General features: G+C 35.9%; 1 protein-coding gene across 5 annotated transcripts in view; it reads right to left on the reverse strand.

Moving 5' to 3' along the window:
* The window catches only part of PK3 (serine/threonine protein kinase 3), a 169,774-nt gene that overhangs the window by 74,363 nt on the left and 77,048 nt on the right, over window positions 1-18,363 (reverse strand). For 3 of the 5 annotated variants that reach the window (XM_089799010.1, XM_089799009.1, XM_089799011.1), the window contains one exon: window positions 2,511-2,696. The exons of the other annotated variants lie outside the window; for them this stretch is intronic. In XM_089799010.1, coding sequence (XP_089655136.1) covers window positions 2,511-2,696 — 186 coding nt within the window. The remainder of the gene's footprint in view (window positions 1-2,510; window positions 2,697-18,363) is intronic. 5 annotated transcript variants of the gene reach the window in all.

Raw genomic sequence — 18,363 nt, forward strand, 5'->3', positions numbered from 1 at the left:
TGCCGTAACCCTTTTAAATGGTGTCAACCTCAGCTAAAACCCTGCCCTAGTCCACATTAAATAGTATAACCTCCCACGTTATTCTCCAAACTAACTCCTGGCGTCCAGAATACTCTTCTACCAAGGACGACTCAGAGAATGTATTCAACTAATTATTTGTTGGCTTGTTCGACTGTACTTACTTTCCATTGAGTTCGATTCTGAACACTTTTGTCATGAGGAATAGCTTAAACCCACCTTTGGAATAAACTGAGCTGCACTTCTTGTAGCTTTGTGATCATTAACATCATACCCAACAATCTCATTTAACAAATAAACAGCATCTATTACAGTTATGCAAATTGGTCTGTAACTTAAAGGGATACATATATATATTTTTTATTATTTTTATTTTTTGAATAAACTTCCACAGGATTGCAGGATCTTTGGCTCTAATACCACTGTAATAACCCTTTCCGGATATTTTACCAAAAACCCGTGATATTGAAGTGCAGATTTAAATATGAATAGAAAACCAATATTCAATATAAATTTCAGAACTTTAATCGATTTCTAACTAGCAGATTTGCATACAAGAAACTCATAAAAGATTATTTTATTTCCCCAATATTCAAAAGTTTATAAATAAACCAGCAGATTAATACAAATAATTGTCTAGTAACATTACTGTATTATACAACAGCAATACAATAACATGCAACAATCCCAATAATCCAATCTTATAAACAGAAATGACAGTCAGATTGGCAATGTAGATTAAACTTGTAAGAAGGCTAGGTTTGCATCCAACCTTCAAATGCTTCTTCAAGGGTTTGCATCCTCGAAGAAATAACCAGCAATTGTTTTCAACTCCAGATTAATATCTGTTTCAAATAATATCATCTTCATAGCCTCCCATGTGGAGTCTGTTGTACCTTTATCACTTTTCCCAATGTGATGCACGCTCTTTTAAGCAATGTAGGATAAAGCACCTTTTTTGTCCTTTAGTCACTTAAGTGAACATGGTACCGTTTTAAATAAAGTGACAAGTTAAATGAGCTTTAATAGTCACTTAGTCAGTAAACCATATAATCATCAGGCATTAAAATTGCTGATCAAATGAACTCAGATAATCACGTGCAACAGCTCGTTGAAAAGCTCTCAGCGAAATGCTTCCAAACCAACACTGAGGTACCGAAAATACTATACTCTATTTACTTACTAAAAATAGTAAGTATCCAAACAACCTGCCAAAACTGCTCTGATGGGCCTAAAATTGGAAATGTCTAGGCCAAATCTCGAACTGAACCCCGTAAAGAACCTTTTCGCCCTTGAAACCTAGGCGAAGTGAGCCGGCAACACAAAATTATAATGTCCCAGAAAAAGGGGACATTACACAAGGTAGTTTTGATAAAGGAAATGTTACTCCACACAAGCTTTCATCATCCAATCAAATTACATGTAGAAGTTACTGCCTTCAAGGCCAACCAACCTGACAATTATTGCATGTTTGAAAATCATCAAAATCTGGATTTAATGAGGACTGCTCTAAGACTCTAAAGGTTTCAATTAATGACAAAATATTATTTTATTCTTGTAATTGGATTTCCTCCTAGTGAACATTAATGGCATGTCTAAACATGTGAGCCTAAAGATCCAAACCAGATCATATAGTTTTCTGTGCCTTGGCATTATTTATATCAGATTGACAGCCATTAAAATGGGTTTGATTTCCAGTCAAAAGTTGACAATTAGCAGATTAAATTTGATGGAACTCTAAGTCAATATGATTAATGTTGGGAAATAACTAGGTTAAAATATAGAATCTCTATGTAGAGTACATATCTCTCATCAGGTTGAGTAGCATAGAGTTACAGGTTTCTGTAATGGCCCCTTTGTGAAATAGGATTTCATAATATATAACAATTATGAAAATAAATGAATAGATAAATAAGAATAAAATATAATATAATTACAAGTTTTTTAGGTTATTGAAAGGTCGAGAGATACACAAAGAAGAGTTGTGACTCCCTCAGCGTAAGATATAAAAGGGAGGAGAGCTCATTTGGAAGTGTACAGGGAGCAAGAAGGAAAAAGAGAGCATAGGAATTAAAGAAGACTTAGTGGAAGAAGAAAGGAATATGAAGGAAAAAAGGAAGTGACTCTTTCGAAGGGCAGCAATGATGAAGGATTGTAACACTTTCAAAAGGTTGTGTCTCTTCGAAAGGGTTGTGATTATAAAGGGTTTTGTTTCTTTGAAGGGGTTGTGATTATGAAGTGTTGTAATGGTGAAGAGGTGTGATCTCTCCCTCAACTGGGAGATATAAAAGGGACAAGGATTCATTTGAAATGGGTACCCACAAAGGATGAAGGAAATTAATGTTTGTTCTTTAATAAAAAAAAGGAGAAATCGGAAGTACAGATCTGATTTAAACAAGAAATGCAAATCTGATTGTTGAAGGTTGTGTCCCAAGTACCATGCTAAAGCATTAAACCCTGCAGCCTAAACATTGACATTTAAATGCTACTACCTGTACTTTCAGTGCATCAGATCGAGATCGCACTTCTCTTTTGGCAGGAGCAGCACTTCCAAAGTCCATTAAAATAGCAAGTGGTGGTTGACCCTTTCTCCATTTTATAAGCACATTCCCTGGCTTGACATCGTTATGTGCATATGGAGGATCAAGGCTATGCATATGCTTTAATCCTGCACAAAGCTGTTTTAATGCAGGAAAAATTAGTAACAAAAACCTGGAGATGATGCTAGGTGGACATCCAACTCCATATATCTAGTTCTATTAGTACTATGCCAAGTTTAACCAAGCAAGAAAAGAAACATCACTTTCAGAATTAATTTGTCAATCTGCCAAAGAAATCAATTATACAAGCAACAACATATACCCAATGCAGACTGGCTGTTAAAATTGAATATAATTCAGTACACAGACATTGACTTCGATTTAAAAAAGAAAACAAATAAAAGTAAAGCAAAAACAATTTTGGTCGATAAAGAAGATGACATAATCCAGGAAGCAAGTAATGAAGAAATATCTGTTCTTCTTTGAAGGATACAGAATAGAGAAAATGTCATCAATGAAAAAGATGGATATGGAGTTGCTTGTCTCAACAATAATCCCAACCCCTTATCTGATATTGCCTCCTCATTGTAGCCATAATCTTGTGATGTTTCTAAAAGAGGCTCAAATTAGGACTTCCACATCCTATAAACATAATTGTAATACTCTTCCTAAATTGATTGGTGCTCACAAGTTTGAGTCTAGTCTACCAGAAAACAAGTCAGCTCAATTGATCGCCTAGTTAAACTCCTGATTTGCACTGTGCTAAGCCTGGTTTTACTGATGAGCATCCTCAGTTCTTGAGTTTTATAAAGGACTTTGCACAACTGCATGTGGCATTATAACAGGATCAATACCCGAGAAAATCTATTTTCAATCCCCTGCAATGGTATTAGTAAAACAATTTAAACTCTGATATTTGCAAAATATTTTATAAAATTTGCAAATGAAAAATTGGAAAACTTTAATGCGTGCATTGTGTTGTTCAATGCTTGCACAATTGCCCAGCATATTATTATTTCATCTAATTAATTCTGTTGTTCAAGTAGATATTGTATAAATTTTCAATTAATATATGAAAACTTCGGATGTGTGCTTATGGGTGTCTGATGGTTACACACTTTCCCAATCTGTTCTTATTATTAATCGTGTAATTAATACACATTGTTCTACACTTTGATTAATGTCTATAAAGTATAAACTAAATTTGACACAAAATAGAAATAAATAAATTAAATATTTCTTGCTGATATTTTTATATTTTCATTATAATTTTTCCATTATTTCTGGTGAATAAGGATAAATAATTTTTCTCTATCAGTCTGGCTCCTACATCTGTAGCTATAAAATGAAATTTTAATAATATGAGTTGAAGCATGGGACTTTCTATTTGTTTGGAAACATAATTCCTCCATATATCTCGCTGCATAACCACCTTAAAAACAAATTCTTCAAACATAGTCAACCTGTGGCAGATCCTCCCATGCAAAACAAGCATGTTCATCACAAACTTTGGTGTTCATGCTCTACATGAAAGAAGAAAGTCACAAATAGATAAAGTTCCTTATTTCTGAATATGTGTGCCATCTATGTTGTGACAAGGCTCTTTGATACTGACTTCTGACTTGGAAAGCAACCAAATGGTCAGTATTCCCCTTCCTGGGCTAAGTGCAAACACAATCAATGGCTATGCTCACCAAATAAACATCAACATGTTATTATTTATTGTAATACGGGAGAATAGGAACTGCCTTTGAGCTATATTTTTCTTGCGCACCGAGAGGAGGTTTCATGTCTAGAATCACTACAACCTTAGTTCACACCCAACACTCCTTACAACATACCGAAAAAAAGGCTCTAAATGTCGGCACAAACATGTTGGAATATGTTATGAAAAGTTTAACTAGTATATAGGATCAAATGCTTATATGTAATGGACTAATTCTAGAAGATGAGCATCACTTTGTACACGTGTAAGCTTAAGGGTTAAAGTTTTTTGTGAATTAAAATCAGGAAAAAACATTCAGAGCTTTTTACAGTTTGTAAATTTTAAGACATGTATACAGCTAAAGATATAAATGTTTGAATTTGAGACACATCGAGACTGGCTATGGATTTGACTTAGAAATCCATAATTTCTTAGTTACTAATCTACATCCAGATGACATTTCTGGAAAAATACAATTTCTTAGCTTTTTTATCTTGAATAGTTCTCAACATGTGCCAGACTGCTCTAATTTATCGTTTAGAAGATAATATCAATCTATATTAATTGACCTCTATATGATTGATTAGAAAATGGTCCAGGGAAGCTCCAATGGACTTGGCAAAAGTGATAATGGAAACTACGGAAAATCTATTTTTATGGTATTCTCTCTGTTCTATTAAATCACAATTTTGGAGGTCTTCGGACCAGAATTTAGGTTTGAAACTCTCAGCAGTCCATTAACTCAATTGCCGAAGGCATGGTGTTAAAGGGACTGAAACTAGAGCTCTTGGAGATCTTTCCAATGAAATTGTAAGCAGTTTGTGATTTCAAGCACTGAGCAAAAAGTTACGGCTCTATGAAGTTGGACTAAAGGTATATATAGTGTTGTCAAATTTTTAGTTTTATTGTAATAAATATTATCCATGAAACATGGGTCATGGAGTTTGACTCAAAATCACACAGTTAAATCCTGATATTCATATCACAATTTGACTAGCTGTGGAAATTATCTCCTACTTATCAATTGATGAGCTTAAGGGGCTTTCTAATGAATGGTTCATAAGGCACAACACTTGGTGAAGGTTTTGCAAATGGGGTTGCAAGCTTTGGGTTTAACTATGGAGGAAACTCTGTAGTTAAGCGCGCTCAGGCTGGAGTAGTACTGGGATGGGTGACCTCCCGGGAAGTCCCGGTGCTTCACCCCTGTGAGCATCACCTAGATCCAATGAGTGCTAAGTGTTCCATTTATTCTCATGAGAGATGGATTCATGTTGAATCACTACTCATGAAACATGGGTCATCGAGTTTGACTCAAAATCACACAGTTAAATCCTGATATTCATATCACAATTTGACTAGCTGTGGAAATTATCTCCTACTTATCAATTGATGAGCTTAAGGGGCTTTCTAATGAATGGTTCATAAGGCACAACACTTGGTGAAGGTTTTGCAAATGGGGTTGCAAGCTTTGGGTTTAACTATGGAGGAAACTCTATAGTTAAGCGCGCTCAGGCTGGAGTAGTACTGGGATGGGTGACCTCCCGGGAAGTCCCGGTGCTTCACCCCTATGAGCATCACCTAGATCCAATGAGTGCTAAGTGTTCCATTTATTCTCATGAGAGATGGATTCATGTTGAATCACTACTCATGAAACATGGGTCATCGAGTTTGACTCAAAATCACACAGTTAAATCCTGATATTCATATCACAATTTGACTAGCTGTGGAAATTATCTCCTACTTATCAATTGATGAGCTTAAGGGGCTTTCTAATGAATGGTTCATAAGGCACAACACTTGGTGAAGGTTTTGCAAATGGGGTTGCAAGCTTTGGGTTTAACTATGGAGGAAACTCTGTAGTTAAGCGCGCTCAGGCTGGAGTAGTACTGGGATGGGTGACCTCCCGGGAAGTCCCGGTGCTTCACCCCTGTGAGCATCACCTAGATCCAATGAGTGCTAAGTGTTCCATTTATTCTCATGAGAGATGGATTCATGTTGAATCACTACTCATGAAACATGGGTCATCGAGTTTGACTCAAAATCACACAGTTAAATCCTGATATTCATATCACAATATTATCCATACTAATTAGTAGGAGATATTTTTCCACAGCAAATCAAATTGTGATATTGCTATAAGTATTTAACTGTGTAGTTTATTAATCAAACTACAAAAACTACACAGTTGAATCCTGATAGCAATATCACAATCACTTAAACTGTTCATTTTGAATTCCGAAGGGTTTTTGTTGACCATTGGGATCTCATGTAAATTGTATAAACTGTTTATCGAAATGAAACAAACCACTTTTGGGTTGCAGACATCTCTTTTCAAGCTTACACTTTTTAAAGCAATTCAACAAGGTCGCAGGTCATACACCAGGTATTGTACATCAAATCCATAATGTGGATCAATGGTGTCAAAGCTTGTTTTCTGCTGTATGTCCATTGTGCACAATCAACTTACCAAAGGCTTGGGTTGAAACCAAGAGAATCCCTCAAATTACCTTCCTTTGAGACGCACATGATTGCAAATCACAAAACAACAGACTGACCGATTAGATGAACCATTCAAAATGTTGACGAAAGAAGCATTAAACAAGAAACACAAGGAAATGATGGCACAATTTTCTCAGATGCTTGAAATTCAAGGTTCACAAACGAACAAACACAAACTCAACATTTGGTGGACACCCTCCATCTGAAGTACAAGTGAAATTTTGATATTCCAATATTTCGAGGGAAACTTGATGTGGATGTTGTTAGTGTTAGAATAATATCTTTATTATTTATTATTTGATGGTCAATAGTGTAACTTATGTAAATATTAGATAGTTTCTAATTTACAATCGTTTTATTATAGAAATGTCATCTTTGTAGTCCCTTAAATCATCGTTTGATCATTTCATTTATCCATTCATTTTTTAACAAAAACATGGTTTAGAGAAAGGATACAAATTTTTTTGAAAGTTTTTTTTTATGATCTTGTGCTTGAGGAATTGATTCTTTTTTAAATAATTTTTTTTGGTATCTATTTAAGGATTCGTGGTTGCTCTTTTTGTAAATCACGTGGGTAACAATCATGTTTTTCTTGGCCTTTGCAAGGTCATGCAAGGCGAAAAAATTCTTAAAGAAGTGTTGTTTTATGGTTAGGGTTCATCAGTCTTTGTTATTTCTATGACCTCCAACATGCATTTTCCTTTTTCTTGAACTCACAATTTTTATCTGTGGTTCGTATTTCATTCACGCGGCTTAGTAAACTAGTTTCCCTTTTCCTGTGACTTCCAACAAACATACTTTGTAGTCACACTTTATCTTCTCAAACTCTGTACTCCTATTCTTTGCCAAGATTTTCTTAGGCCCGCATTTTTAGATGCCATATCTCTACAAAACAGGGATTTTCATCTACAATCTTCAATCTTATAAGCTTGACTAGGGCTTTCTTCAAATTCATGACCTCCTTCCTTTGCGTTTTCGCTATTTTTTCTATGTTTTCTAGGATTTGCAGATCTCCATTTTCAACTAAGTAGGGTTTTTGTAAAATCCTTCCATTTTTTGATTGGAATAAATTTTAAACTACACATTCTTTGTGGGTTTTTCACAAGAATTTTGGTTCTTCGTCAGAATTTTCTAAACCTGTAGAAAATCCACAGATTGAAATTCATGCCATCTGCACTTCATACTTTTTGATGTACCTAAATTTACCTTTGTGCATTAAGATCCATGCCTCGAATTCCCTAATCAAATTTTCACCTCTTCAAAATTTCTTATTTTTTGTGCCTTGAGAAGCATGCACGATGGCATTTTTGACCAACATAATACTGGAAGGAAGTCAACAACAAAAATTACAACACATGGAAGCAATGGATGATGACTATCTTTAAATATCATCTTGACAAGCTTGTTTTGAGTATAGAGACTCATCCTACCAAACCTAGACAAGATCAAGCTAGATGCAAAAATCTTTGAATATCATTGTGCTTATCAAACTTTTAGTTACTGGTGATTAATTGTCACAAGTGCCATCTAGCAAGATAGATGTAGAGATCCTTCAATCCACGAAACATCATATAAGAGTTGTGTGTTCTTCCTAAAGAACCAATTATTTTCTATCATTATGGATTATTAAATGTGCTTACAAGAACATCTAACGAAGATTAAGAACACACGAGATCAACTAGAAGTAGTTGGTCATCAAATGGAGGAAGGGGATATGGTAGTAATAATCCTGTAGAGTAATAATATAATGCTTTCTCTAACTTTCGTAATACACATGGGCATTAAATGCCAATTAAGCACAGATTACACTCCTCAGCAAAGCGATGTTTTTGAACGTTGAAACTGCATTACAACTGAAATGGCTAGGTTAATGATGGAACACATGAGTGTTCCTAAAAAAAAATTGGGCAAGGGGTAGCCTCGTAAGGAAGACTAGACTAAACTAGGATCAATCATCTTATTTGTCTCTTTGGTAATACTGGAATTCCAAATACCCCATGCCCCAAGTTGGATTCCAAGAGTCAAAAACTAATGTTCATGTGGTACAGTGACAACCATTTGGCTTACCCACTAGTCGATGTAGACATTGATCATCTTATCCTCACTTGTGATGTTTCCTTTTATGGAGGACCTTTTCAGCTTTCCTCGTCTATGCAAAATTCTAAGGATCAACCTTTCAAGGCTATTGATTTGGGTGTTCATCTTCCATTTGGTTCACTTGATAGGAGGGATGATGCAAACTCTAGATTTGATGATGCACACTACTTGACTTGCCTCCGGATGAAGAAATCCTATGAACCTATTCAAGATATTGTTCCAATTGTTCCTCTTGCCTTTGATGTTGACTCCTATATTCTTCGGCCTAAATGGTGGGCTAAGACCACTAGTGATATTCATCCCGATGAGCTCATTGACGAAGATAATCTAGAAATAAGAGCAAGCAACAAAATACAATCAACTTTGCTCTCATGGAAAACATTTATAGTATTTTTTAGCCTAAAACATATTCCAAAGATAAAGGGATTCTTGAGTAGGAAACAGTTGGAAGACAAACACTATAGTCTTCTGAAAAATAACACCTAGGTTCTTTCTAATGTTCCTTCAAAAAAAGATTCTCATTAGTTGCAAATGGGTCTATAAAGTGAAGTACAAATCTCTTGTTGTTGCTAAGGGATTCTCATAGAAAGAAGGCATTGACTACGAGAAGACTTTTGCTCTTGCACCCAAAACGAGTATCATACGGCCCATCCTTTCCTTAGCAACTCAATTTGGTTGGGAAGTCCATTAGATGGATGTTAAGAGTGTCTTCCTCAACAATGAGTTGTAAGAAGTCTACATGACAAAGCCAACTTGTTTCAAGGTTGCTAGAAAAGAACATCAACATGTAGACTACTGAAAGCACTTTATGCCCCAAAACAGGCTCCAAGGGCTTGGTACATCAAAATTGACAAGTGTCTTACAAATAATGGCTTTTACAAGAGTCTATCTGACTCTAATTTGTATGTCGAAAATACTAGTGTTGAGTCACATGCATGTTTGCCATCTCTTCATGTGCGTGGCTTCCTCATGAAAAGAACAAGTTTTAGTCGAGCTATGAGATCCCAAACCATCATTTTTTGAAAGAGATTGATTGGCATTATAGCATTAAGGCTTGGGATAAGAGCACTCATCTCTTTGATGATTGGCATTAGTGGAATCTTGATGACTTTGAGCATGAAAATGTTTGTATTAGAGTTGAGCAACGGAAGCTTGATGGAGAATTACTCTTCTTGCAGCATAGAGATTTCAGCAGATATGGTTGTCGATGTTTACGCATGGTTTGGGATACTGAAGCTTGGCAGATGGTGGATAGTCTACAAATTGCTTGAAGGGAAAGAAATCTTTGGGTCAAGAGGACTATAATGTCCCTAATTTTAATATAGTGGCTTAATTAAATTAATTAAGTGGTCCCAAATTTTATACATTATAAAGGACTTCTTGAATTAATTAATTTAGTTATAAAATTAGAAGGGGCAAAAATCATAAAATAATAAATAAAGTATGTTGGCAAGTTTATAACCTCGGGAAACTTCTAGGAGCTCTTTATAAGGTTGTGTTTGGCAATGTAGGTAGTCATCGTGGAGTTTTATGTTTCTTATGTATTTGCAAATTCTAGTTGGAATTCACCATTGTCTGCAATTTCAAAGGTACAAGACACTCCCTAGTCTGTAATTGTAGCATTGGTGGTTACCAACCACCCTAGTCTAAAATTGGAAATATCATCTCAGTGTTACTTAGGGGCGCCTCCCTAGTATATTTTCAGCCATCCCTATCCTAGAAACGTCTCAAAGACTTGGGGACACCTAGGGGACTTAAACTTTGACTTCTAGAACAAATTAGACTTTGACTCTCAAAATTATATAGATTTGGTATATGAAATGTGCTGATTCTTATATTTTAAGGTTCTATTATGTATAAGTACATGCTTTATCCATGTTTTCATATAAATATTTTAAATTTCTCTATATCTATATTAATTTTCCCTATTGTTATATAGTCATCCCCACCCGTCCCCAAAATTGGCAAAAATGTTTGCCGTCGTGGAAACCCGTCCCGCTTTCCCCTGATTTCCCCATCCCGAAAACTTGGGGGAACAAAGGATATTTCACCTTGTACTTGAACGCCAAATTTGTGAAGTCTCCCTTGGAAACAAATCTATATTGTTGAACTTCATCATAAATACATCTCAAACCTAGAAGTACAATATCTAACTCGCAACCATTCATTCTTGCATCAGTAATATTGTTTGGTATAGCAAGTTTATCTATGCGTAATTATAGAGTTAGAGGAAGATTTGTTCATGTCATAACTCTGTTGAGTTGTGTGCTCACTTGGTTGTGTAATGACTAGTTTGTATACCACAAGTAGCACATGTGGGTGGCCTGTAGTGTGCGATGTGCGGGTGGCGTGCGAGTATATATGGGTGGTGTGCAAATTGTGTGCATTGTGTGAAGTGTGTGCAAATGGTGTGTGGTATGTGAAGTGCATTCGAGTGGCACATAGTGTGTTGTGTGCAACGTGCAATGTGCAAGATGTGGTGTTCAATGAGAGGAGTGTCATGGTCATGCAGTGTGAAGACAAATATTGCCATGTGCTTGTCACTGTCAAACTAGAAACTCACTACATAGTGGTAGTGTGATACAATATCAATGTTTTGCCATATGGGCATAGGAGTGGCATGGTACTATTTAGAGACATTGCATGTTGGAGTATGATGTTAGTGCGGTACGGTGTGGAGGTCTTGCCATACGGGCATAGGAGTGTGTGTAGTATGGTGGAAGTGTGCATAATAAAAAGAACGAATGGGTGTAATATAGTGGAAATGTGTTGTCAACTACAGCGAAAGTTTGTACTGTTGAGGTGTGTTGATCAGTACATTACACTGTGAAAATCAAGGGATTCTCAAATTGGTGAAGAATTCAGTCTTCCCCAGGAGAACCAAGCATGTTGAACGTCATTGACACTTCATTAGGAGGTTAGTTGAAGACAAATCAGTTCAATTCTTGTATGTTCCAACTATGAATCAGATAACAAATATTCTCACCAACTCTCTAAGCCTGAACAAGTTGGTAAGATTTAGAGGGCAACTTGGTGTAGTTGATAGATTGACCATTATGGGAGAGTATCGGAATAGTATCTTTATTATTTATTAATTAATAAATTAATGGTCAATTTTGTAAATTATGTAAAAATTAAATTGTTTCTAATTCATGAATGTTTCATTATGGAAACATCATCTTTGTAATCCTTTAAATGATCATTTGATCATTTCATTTATTCATTCAATTATTTACCAAAACATATAATGATTGTTTTTCCAAACTAGGAAGGCAATTTTTGTTAATTTCTCAATGTGGAAAAGTTCACTTTTGTTCTCCTCAAAGTTGAGAAAGCAAGGCCACGCTAGACAAGAATTTGATATAAATTTATATAGAAAATGTACACAGAGAATTTGTGCAGCTAATAAAAGAGGAGTGTTTTCCCAAAGATGTCTATTTACAGAAATATATGCAATGGCAATTGCTCTGACAAAGGCTGAACTAATCAGTTTAGAAGTCAAATAAAGCTTCTTATTGTTCTCGTACGGATTGTTGATGGAGAGAAGCCCTCAATGGGTTGCATTTATGAGGGCATGGATAGGCGGAAAGAGGACATTCGAGATTGTTATATAGAGAATCGGGATAAATATGTTCCCATATGGGATGTCATTGACAGGCGATGGCACAATCTACTTCATAGGCCTATACATACAGCTGCCCACTTCCTTACTCTGGCATACCAATTCAGACCAAGTTTTAAGCCTATTGACAAGGTGTGGAGCGGCCTCTATGATGTTATAGAGAGAATGTCACCTGATAAAATAGTTGGAATAGTTATAGTCTGTGAGATAGAGATGTATAAGAAAGCACAAGAAGACCTATTTGTGCAAGACTTATGCAAGGAAAACCTAACAGAATTGATGCTTGATAAAAATCTATGATTCCGATTGGGACACAGAAATGAGACATAATTGGTCTTTTCTTATCAACCCCCCTCTACTCTACCCTAAAGCCAATAAACAAGCTCGTATAAACTATAAATGGAGCCCACCTCCAAATGGATGGGGTAAACTAGACTTTGACGAAGCCTCTAAAGGCAACCCCGAGAAGGTAGGACTAGGTTGTATCATTCATAACTTCAAAAAGGATCGAATAGCCAAATGAGCAAGACATCTAGGAGAGGCAACAAATAATGTAGTAGAATTGGAATCTCTAATAGAAGATTTAAATTGTTAGGATAAAACCACAGATATAAATAACAATTACATGCAAATATAAACAATAACAGAAAATAATAGACCACACAGAAGAGAACATAAGACATCAAGATTTAACGTGATTCACCCAATCCCTGGGCTACATCCACCAAACAACAAGTTCAATACTATTACGATCTAGTGATTACAATCTGTAATCCCTTACAGCTCAATACCACCCCAAGAAGCAATTTTTGCATCACCCACACAATGAAACAATCCCTAACCCTAAGCCCTTTTATACAAGTATTTTTACTGCTTTAGGATTAAAATTAGTTACAACATGTCGGCCATAAAATGCCGATATATTAGACTTGAACCTCGCCTAGGAATTATGGAGTATGTACAGTACTTCTTAGATCAGTCACCATAATCTAACAATCTCCCACTTGGGAATTGATCAGACTCCACACTAGACAACAATCTCCCACTTGGAAACTAATCCTATAGCAATACCGCTACCACATGGGGTTCCCACTAGATCAAACCACCCTGGACTCTGTTACTCTTTTATTCTATTTAGTCTAAAAGACCAATCGAAGCTGAAGAGGAATTCAACTTCTCCCTTGTCACCACCTTTGTAAACATATCTATTGGATTGTCATTTGTATGTATCTTGTCCAGCTTTAATTGTCTGTCATCCAAAATTGACCAAATGAAATGGTACTGCAACTGAATGTGTTTTGTCTTTGAATGCAGAGCAGAATTCTTCGCAAGATGAATGGCACTCTGACTATCTATAAAAAAATAATTATCCTTCTGTGAATGTCCCAATTCTTCCAAGAAGAACTGAACATGTTATTTCCTTGGCTGCCTCTGTAGTAGCAACGTACTCTGCCTCTGTAGTGGATAAAGCATTAATCTTTCGTAACCTAGAAACCTAGCTCACTGCTGCCCCACCAACAATAAATACATAACCTATAGTACTCCGCCTGATATCAATATCCCCTGCCAAATCTGAGTTAATATAGCCATGTAAGTCAGTAGTAGAGCCCCCAAAGTGTAAACACTTACTAGATGTTCCTCTCAAATATCTAAAAATCCATTTGACGACATTCCAATGCTCAATTCCTAGATGACTCATATACCTGCTAACAACTCCCACTACATGTGCAATATCTAGCCTTGTACATACCATAGCATACATCAAGCTTCCTACAACTAAAGCATAGGGTACCTTGGACATCTTATCCTCCTCTTCTTGTGTCTTTGGACACATCTCCATAGTCAACTTCAAATGACCAGGTACAGGTGTGCTGACAGCTTTAGCATTCTCCATAAAGAAACGTTGCAACACCTTGCACTATAATCAACTGGAGACAATGTTAATTTCCTATTCTTCCTATCTCTACAAATCTTCATACCAAGAATTTGTTTTGCTTCCCTTAAATCCTTCATAGAAAATGCATGTGCTAACTGGTGTTTGAGCCCCTTAATGTGATCCATGTTAGACTTAGCTACAAGCATATCATCAACATATAAACATAAAACCGTGTAGCTGTCATCATCCAACCTCTTAAAATAAACACAATGATCTGAATGACACCTACTATATCCATGCTCATGCATAAAACTGTCAAATTCTATAAACTTTTATTCAATCTACACACTAAGTTCTCCTTACCTTTGACCTCAAATCCTTGTGGCTAAGCCATATATATCTCTTTATCCAAATCACCAAGAAGAAAGGTTGTTTTAACATCAAGCTACTCCATATGCAAATCTTCAGTAATCACAACACTTAAAATAGTACGGATAGAAGTCATTTAAACAACAGGAGAGAATATCTCATCAAAATCAATGCCTTTTTTTGTGCAAATCCTTATACAACTAACCCGGCTTTAAATCTTTTCTTAACTCCATCCTCTTCTTTCAACCTATAAACCCACTTATTCTGTAAAGCCCTTTTACCTGCAAACAACTTGCATAAATCCCATGTCTTATTTTTCAGCAAAGAGTACATTTCATCTTTCATTGCAAACTCCCACTGAATCGTAGTTTCCACCTGCACAGCTTCATCATAACATTTAGGTTCACCAGCATAGGTTAGTAAAATAGAATACAAAGAGGGAGAAAATCTTTCTGGAGGTCTACTTAGCCTTGTTGACCGTCTAACATTCACTGGTGTGTGTGGTATTTGTTGTTGCGGTTGTTGCACATCATGAGGAATTACTGGAACATCATCTTTTGGAGTATCATCCAACACTACATAATCATCTTCTTTCTTCTCATGTTGCTGCAATAGATCTTTGTACAACACTTTTGCATTGAATATGACACCCCTGCTTCTTACAATTTTACAATTTTCAAAATCCCAAAGCCTATAACCAAATTCATTAATGTCATATCCAACAAATACACATTTCTTTGACTTAGCTTCCAGCTTAGTTCTACTTTTAGAATCTATATGAGCAAATGCTTCACAAACAAAGGTTTTGAGAAAAGAATAACTCACCTTCTTACCAATCCATACTTCCTCTGGAATACAACCCAAAAGAGTAGAGAGACCTCTATTAATCAACTATACAACAGTATTAACAACCTTTGTCCACATGTTTAAGGGCAACCCAGCATGCAACCTCGTGCTCCTTGCACACTCCATTATAGTCCTGTTCAATATGGAGTATGTACAGTACTTCCCTGATCAGTCATCACAATCTAACACAAATCTATGTCTAGAGCTAGGATTCAAAGGAAAACAATAAGTTATTCTAAATGCTATAAGAGAAGGAGAAATACTAAACTAGAAATTAAATTCGCAATTGGAAAATGCTAAAATACTAATTGAAAAATTTAAAGAAATCAGAACACAACATATTTTTAGAGAAAGAAACAAGGAAGCAAACAAATTAGCAAATCTAGTAGTGGACAAAGAAGAACATTAATTAAGAAAGAACAAATTATAATCACTTAAAAAAAAGGCAATTATGAGTTTAATCTACCTTGGTAAATAAATAAACATATTAATGATTCAATATAAATAATTCCCCTCATAATAAATTAGGTACAACGGTTGTGTCATTTCAAATTCTAGATAGTCGAAACTATAGATATATACAAACCTGGTTTAGTTTTAGGCTGAGGCGGGAATTACAAAGTATTAGCTATGTCAACCCCAATCAAACTCAAAGGCCCCAAAAGGCCCCCCGTTCACATTGCTTTCAATAGCCCTATCAATAATTGAAGGCTTAGAAGCATCCTGCTTGCCACAAATTTTTTAGTAGTCCGGGCAATTCAACGAATTTTGGGAAAAGAGTTCTTAAATAATAATGGAAAATACAGAGTAAATTCAGATATCCTGGCAATGTTCATAGCCTCAGCCCTACAAGTGCATCCAAACAAATTCACCATTGAACTTCTATGTAGAAGAATGTTCAAAGCAATATACATCCACAATTTGGAAATAGTAATTTCAAACGTTTGAGAGGATCTAACTATCCCCAAACCAATATTCTATCAACAGAGAATGATAGGAGACCGAATAGTTCCAAGTTATGTCATTTTGGAAGTGTAAGACTTGGAAGGGTTTCTTGATTGGACGCCAACCCTCAGGAGAAACCTAGATTTCCTCTTTCACTTCCTTCATGTTCGGCCTCCACCTCAGATGAACCAGATTGATGTCTTCATTTCGGAAGATCTAACAGAAGCATGGGAATGGGAAGCGGATACGACTCAAGATAAATGGACTTTATATGATCTAATTTTGTAACCTTTATGGATTAAATAAATATGGCACAACACTTGCAATTCGGTCAAAAATATTAGCACATAATCTAAACTATGTTATTAAATCATAGCATAAATCTTAAAGAGCACAACAAAGAATGATTGCAATCAAATTGATCACCAAAGTTAATAATTAAGACATTGTAAGTAACATATCTTAGCAAATATTTTCGCATAGGAATTACTCGAAGATAACGAAACCGGATTATTATAAGATTTGATAGATACAAAAAATGTGGTTTAGTACACTTACATTATGAAACAAAGGATGAATATAAGCTCATATTAATTACAAATGAGCCAAGGATGGAAAGGAAATAATGGTAAGTATTGGGAAAAGAAAGTAATCATTTCAATAAACTCATTAAGTTCTTTCCATCAAAGCGGATGAGGTTATAAATCCAAGCTTACGGAGATATTTGGCATCAATACCCATGGATACCCCATCCGAATGAAGTCAGGAAAGAGAGAAATGTCATTCCAGCGTAGAATTACAGATCTGAGAATTGGGAAAATGATAAAAATAAAAAATGACCTAGTATTTAGAGCCATTAACCGGGTTGTAGGCGAGGAATTTTCAGCCCTCATGGATAGGCAAAAGCATAACTCAGACATAATCGCTATGTTCATAGCCACAATATTGCATGTTGATGAGGACAAAGTTGCCATTAGGGACTTCTGTAGAGCAATGTTTAAAAAGTCCATTATCAAGGAATTGGACCTAGTTCTTGAAAACATAGATGAAAATCTTTGTATCCCCAAAAGGAGTGAATATGGAGCCCACAATTTTCTGGTTAAGTATTTCCAATCCTGGAGATTAAAAATCATGAGAATTTTTCGGCAAGAAAGGAGGAGATCACTAGCAATTGGATGCTCCTACTGGCGGTCACCAAAACCCGCATTTGTATGGATTGGCAAGGCTTCGACTAGTATTTTGAAGCATAGGGCTTAATGGTCTGAATTTAGCCCTTTGTCACTTTTGCGTTTCTGTTTCCGGCCATTAGCCTTTTGTTGCTATCCCCTCTTTTATAGTCTTTTGTATAGGGCTCTTTTGTCCCTATCTAGTTACATCCTTCTCCTTTAGGGCCTCATTGGTATGTAGTCTATTTTATTTGCTCTTCAACTATGGTTTCTCAAGAACTTGGTCCCTTGGCTTTTATATTCAAGGATAGTACGCAAATGTAATATTAATGCCCTCTTGTACTCGTATGGGCATTCTAAGCTTGGGTCCATTCGATTTTGGATTTTGAATTTTGGTATCCTAGGGCTTCCCTGCTTTCAGCATTGGTTTGTTCTTGTCACTTTAGTATGGTTGGTCTTTATTAGGACCTAGCCTATCTCTCTATGGGCCTTGTCCTTATAGCTAACAACCCTGTCTGGTTATAGCTAATAACCTCTGATACCACTGTAAAACCCCTCAACGGGCTATATCCTTAGAAAACATCAATTTGCTTTTGCTAATCAACAATTAGATATTTTGTCAAACATTTGGCAAGCAAATTATTATCACTCAATAAATAATGCTTTAGATTCACAGCCAG

The sequence above is a fragment of the Cupressus sempervirens genome, chromosome 9, assembly GCF_028749045.1.
Source record: "Cupressus sempervirens isolate cs-2001-9-10 chromosome 9, ASM2874904v1, whole genome shotgun sequence".
Classification (NCBI taxonomy): domain Eukaryota; kingdom Viridiplantae; phylum Streptophyta; class Pinopsida; order Cupressales; family Cupressaceae; genus Cupressus; species Cupressus sempervirens.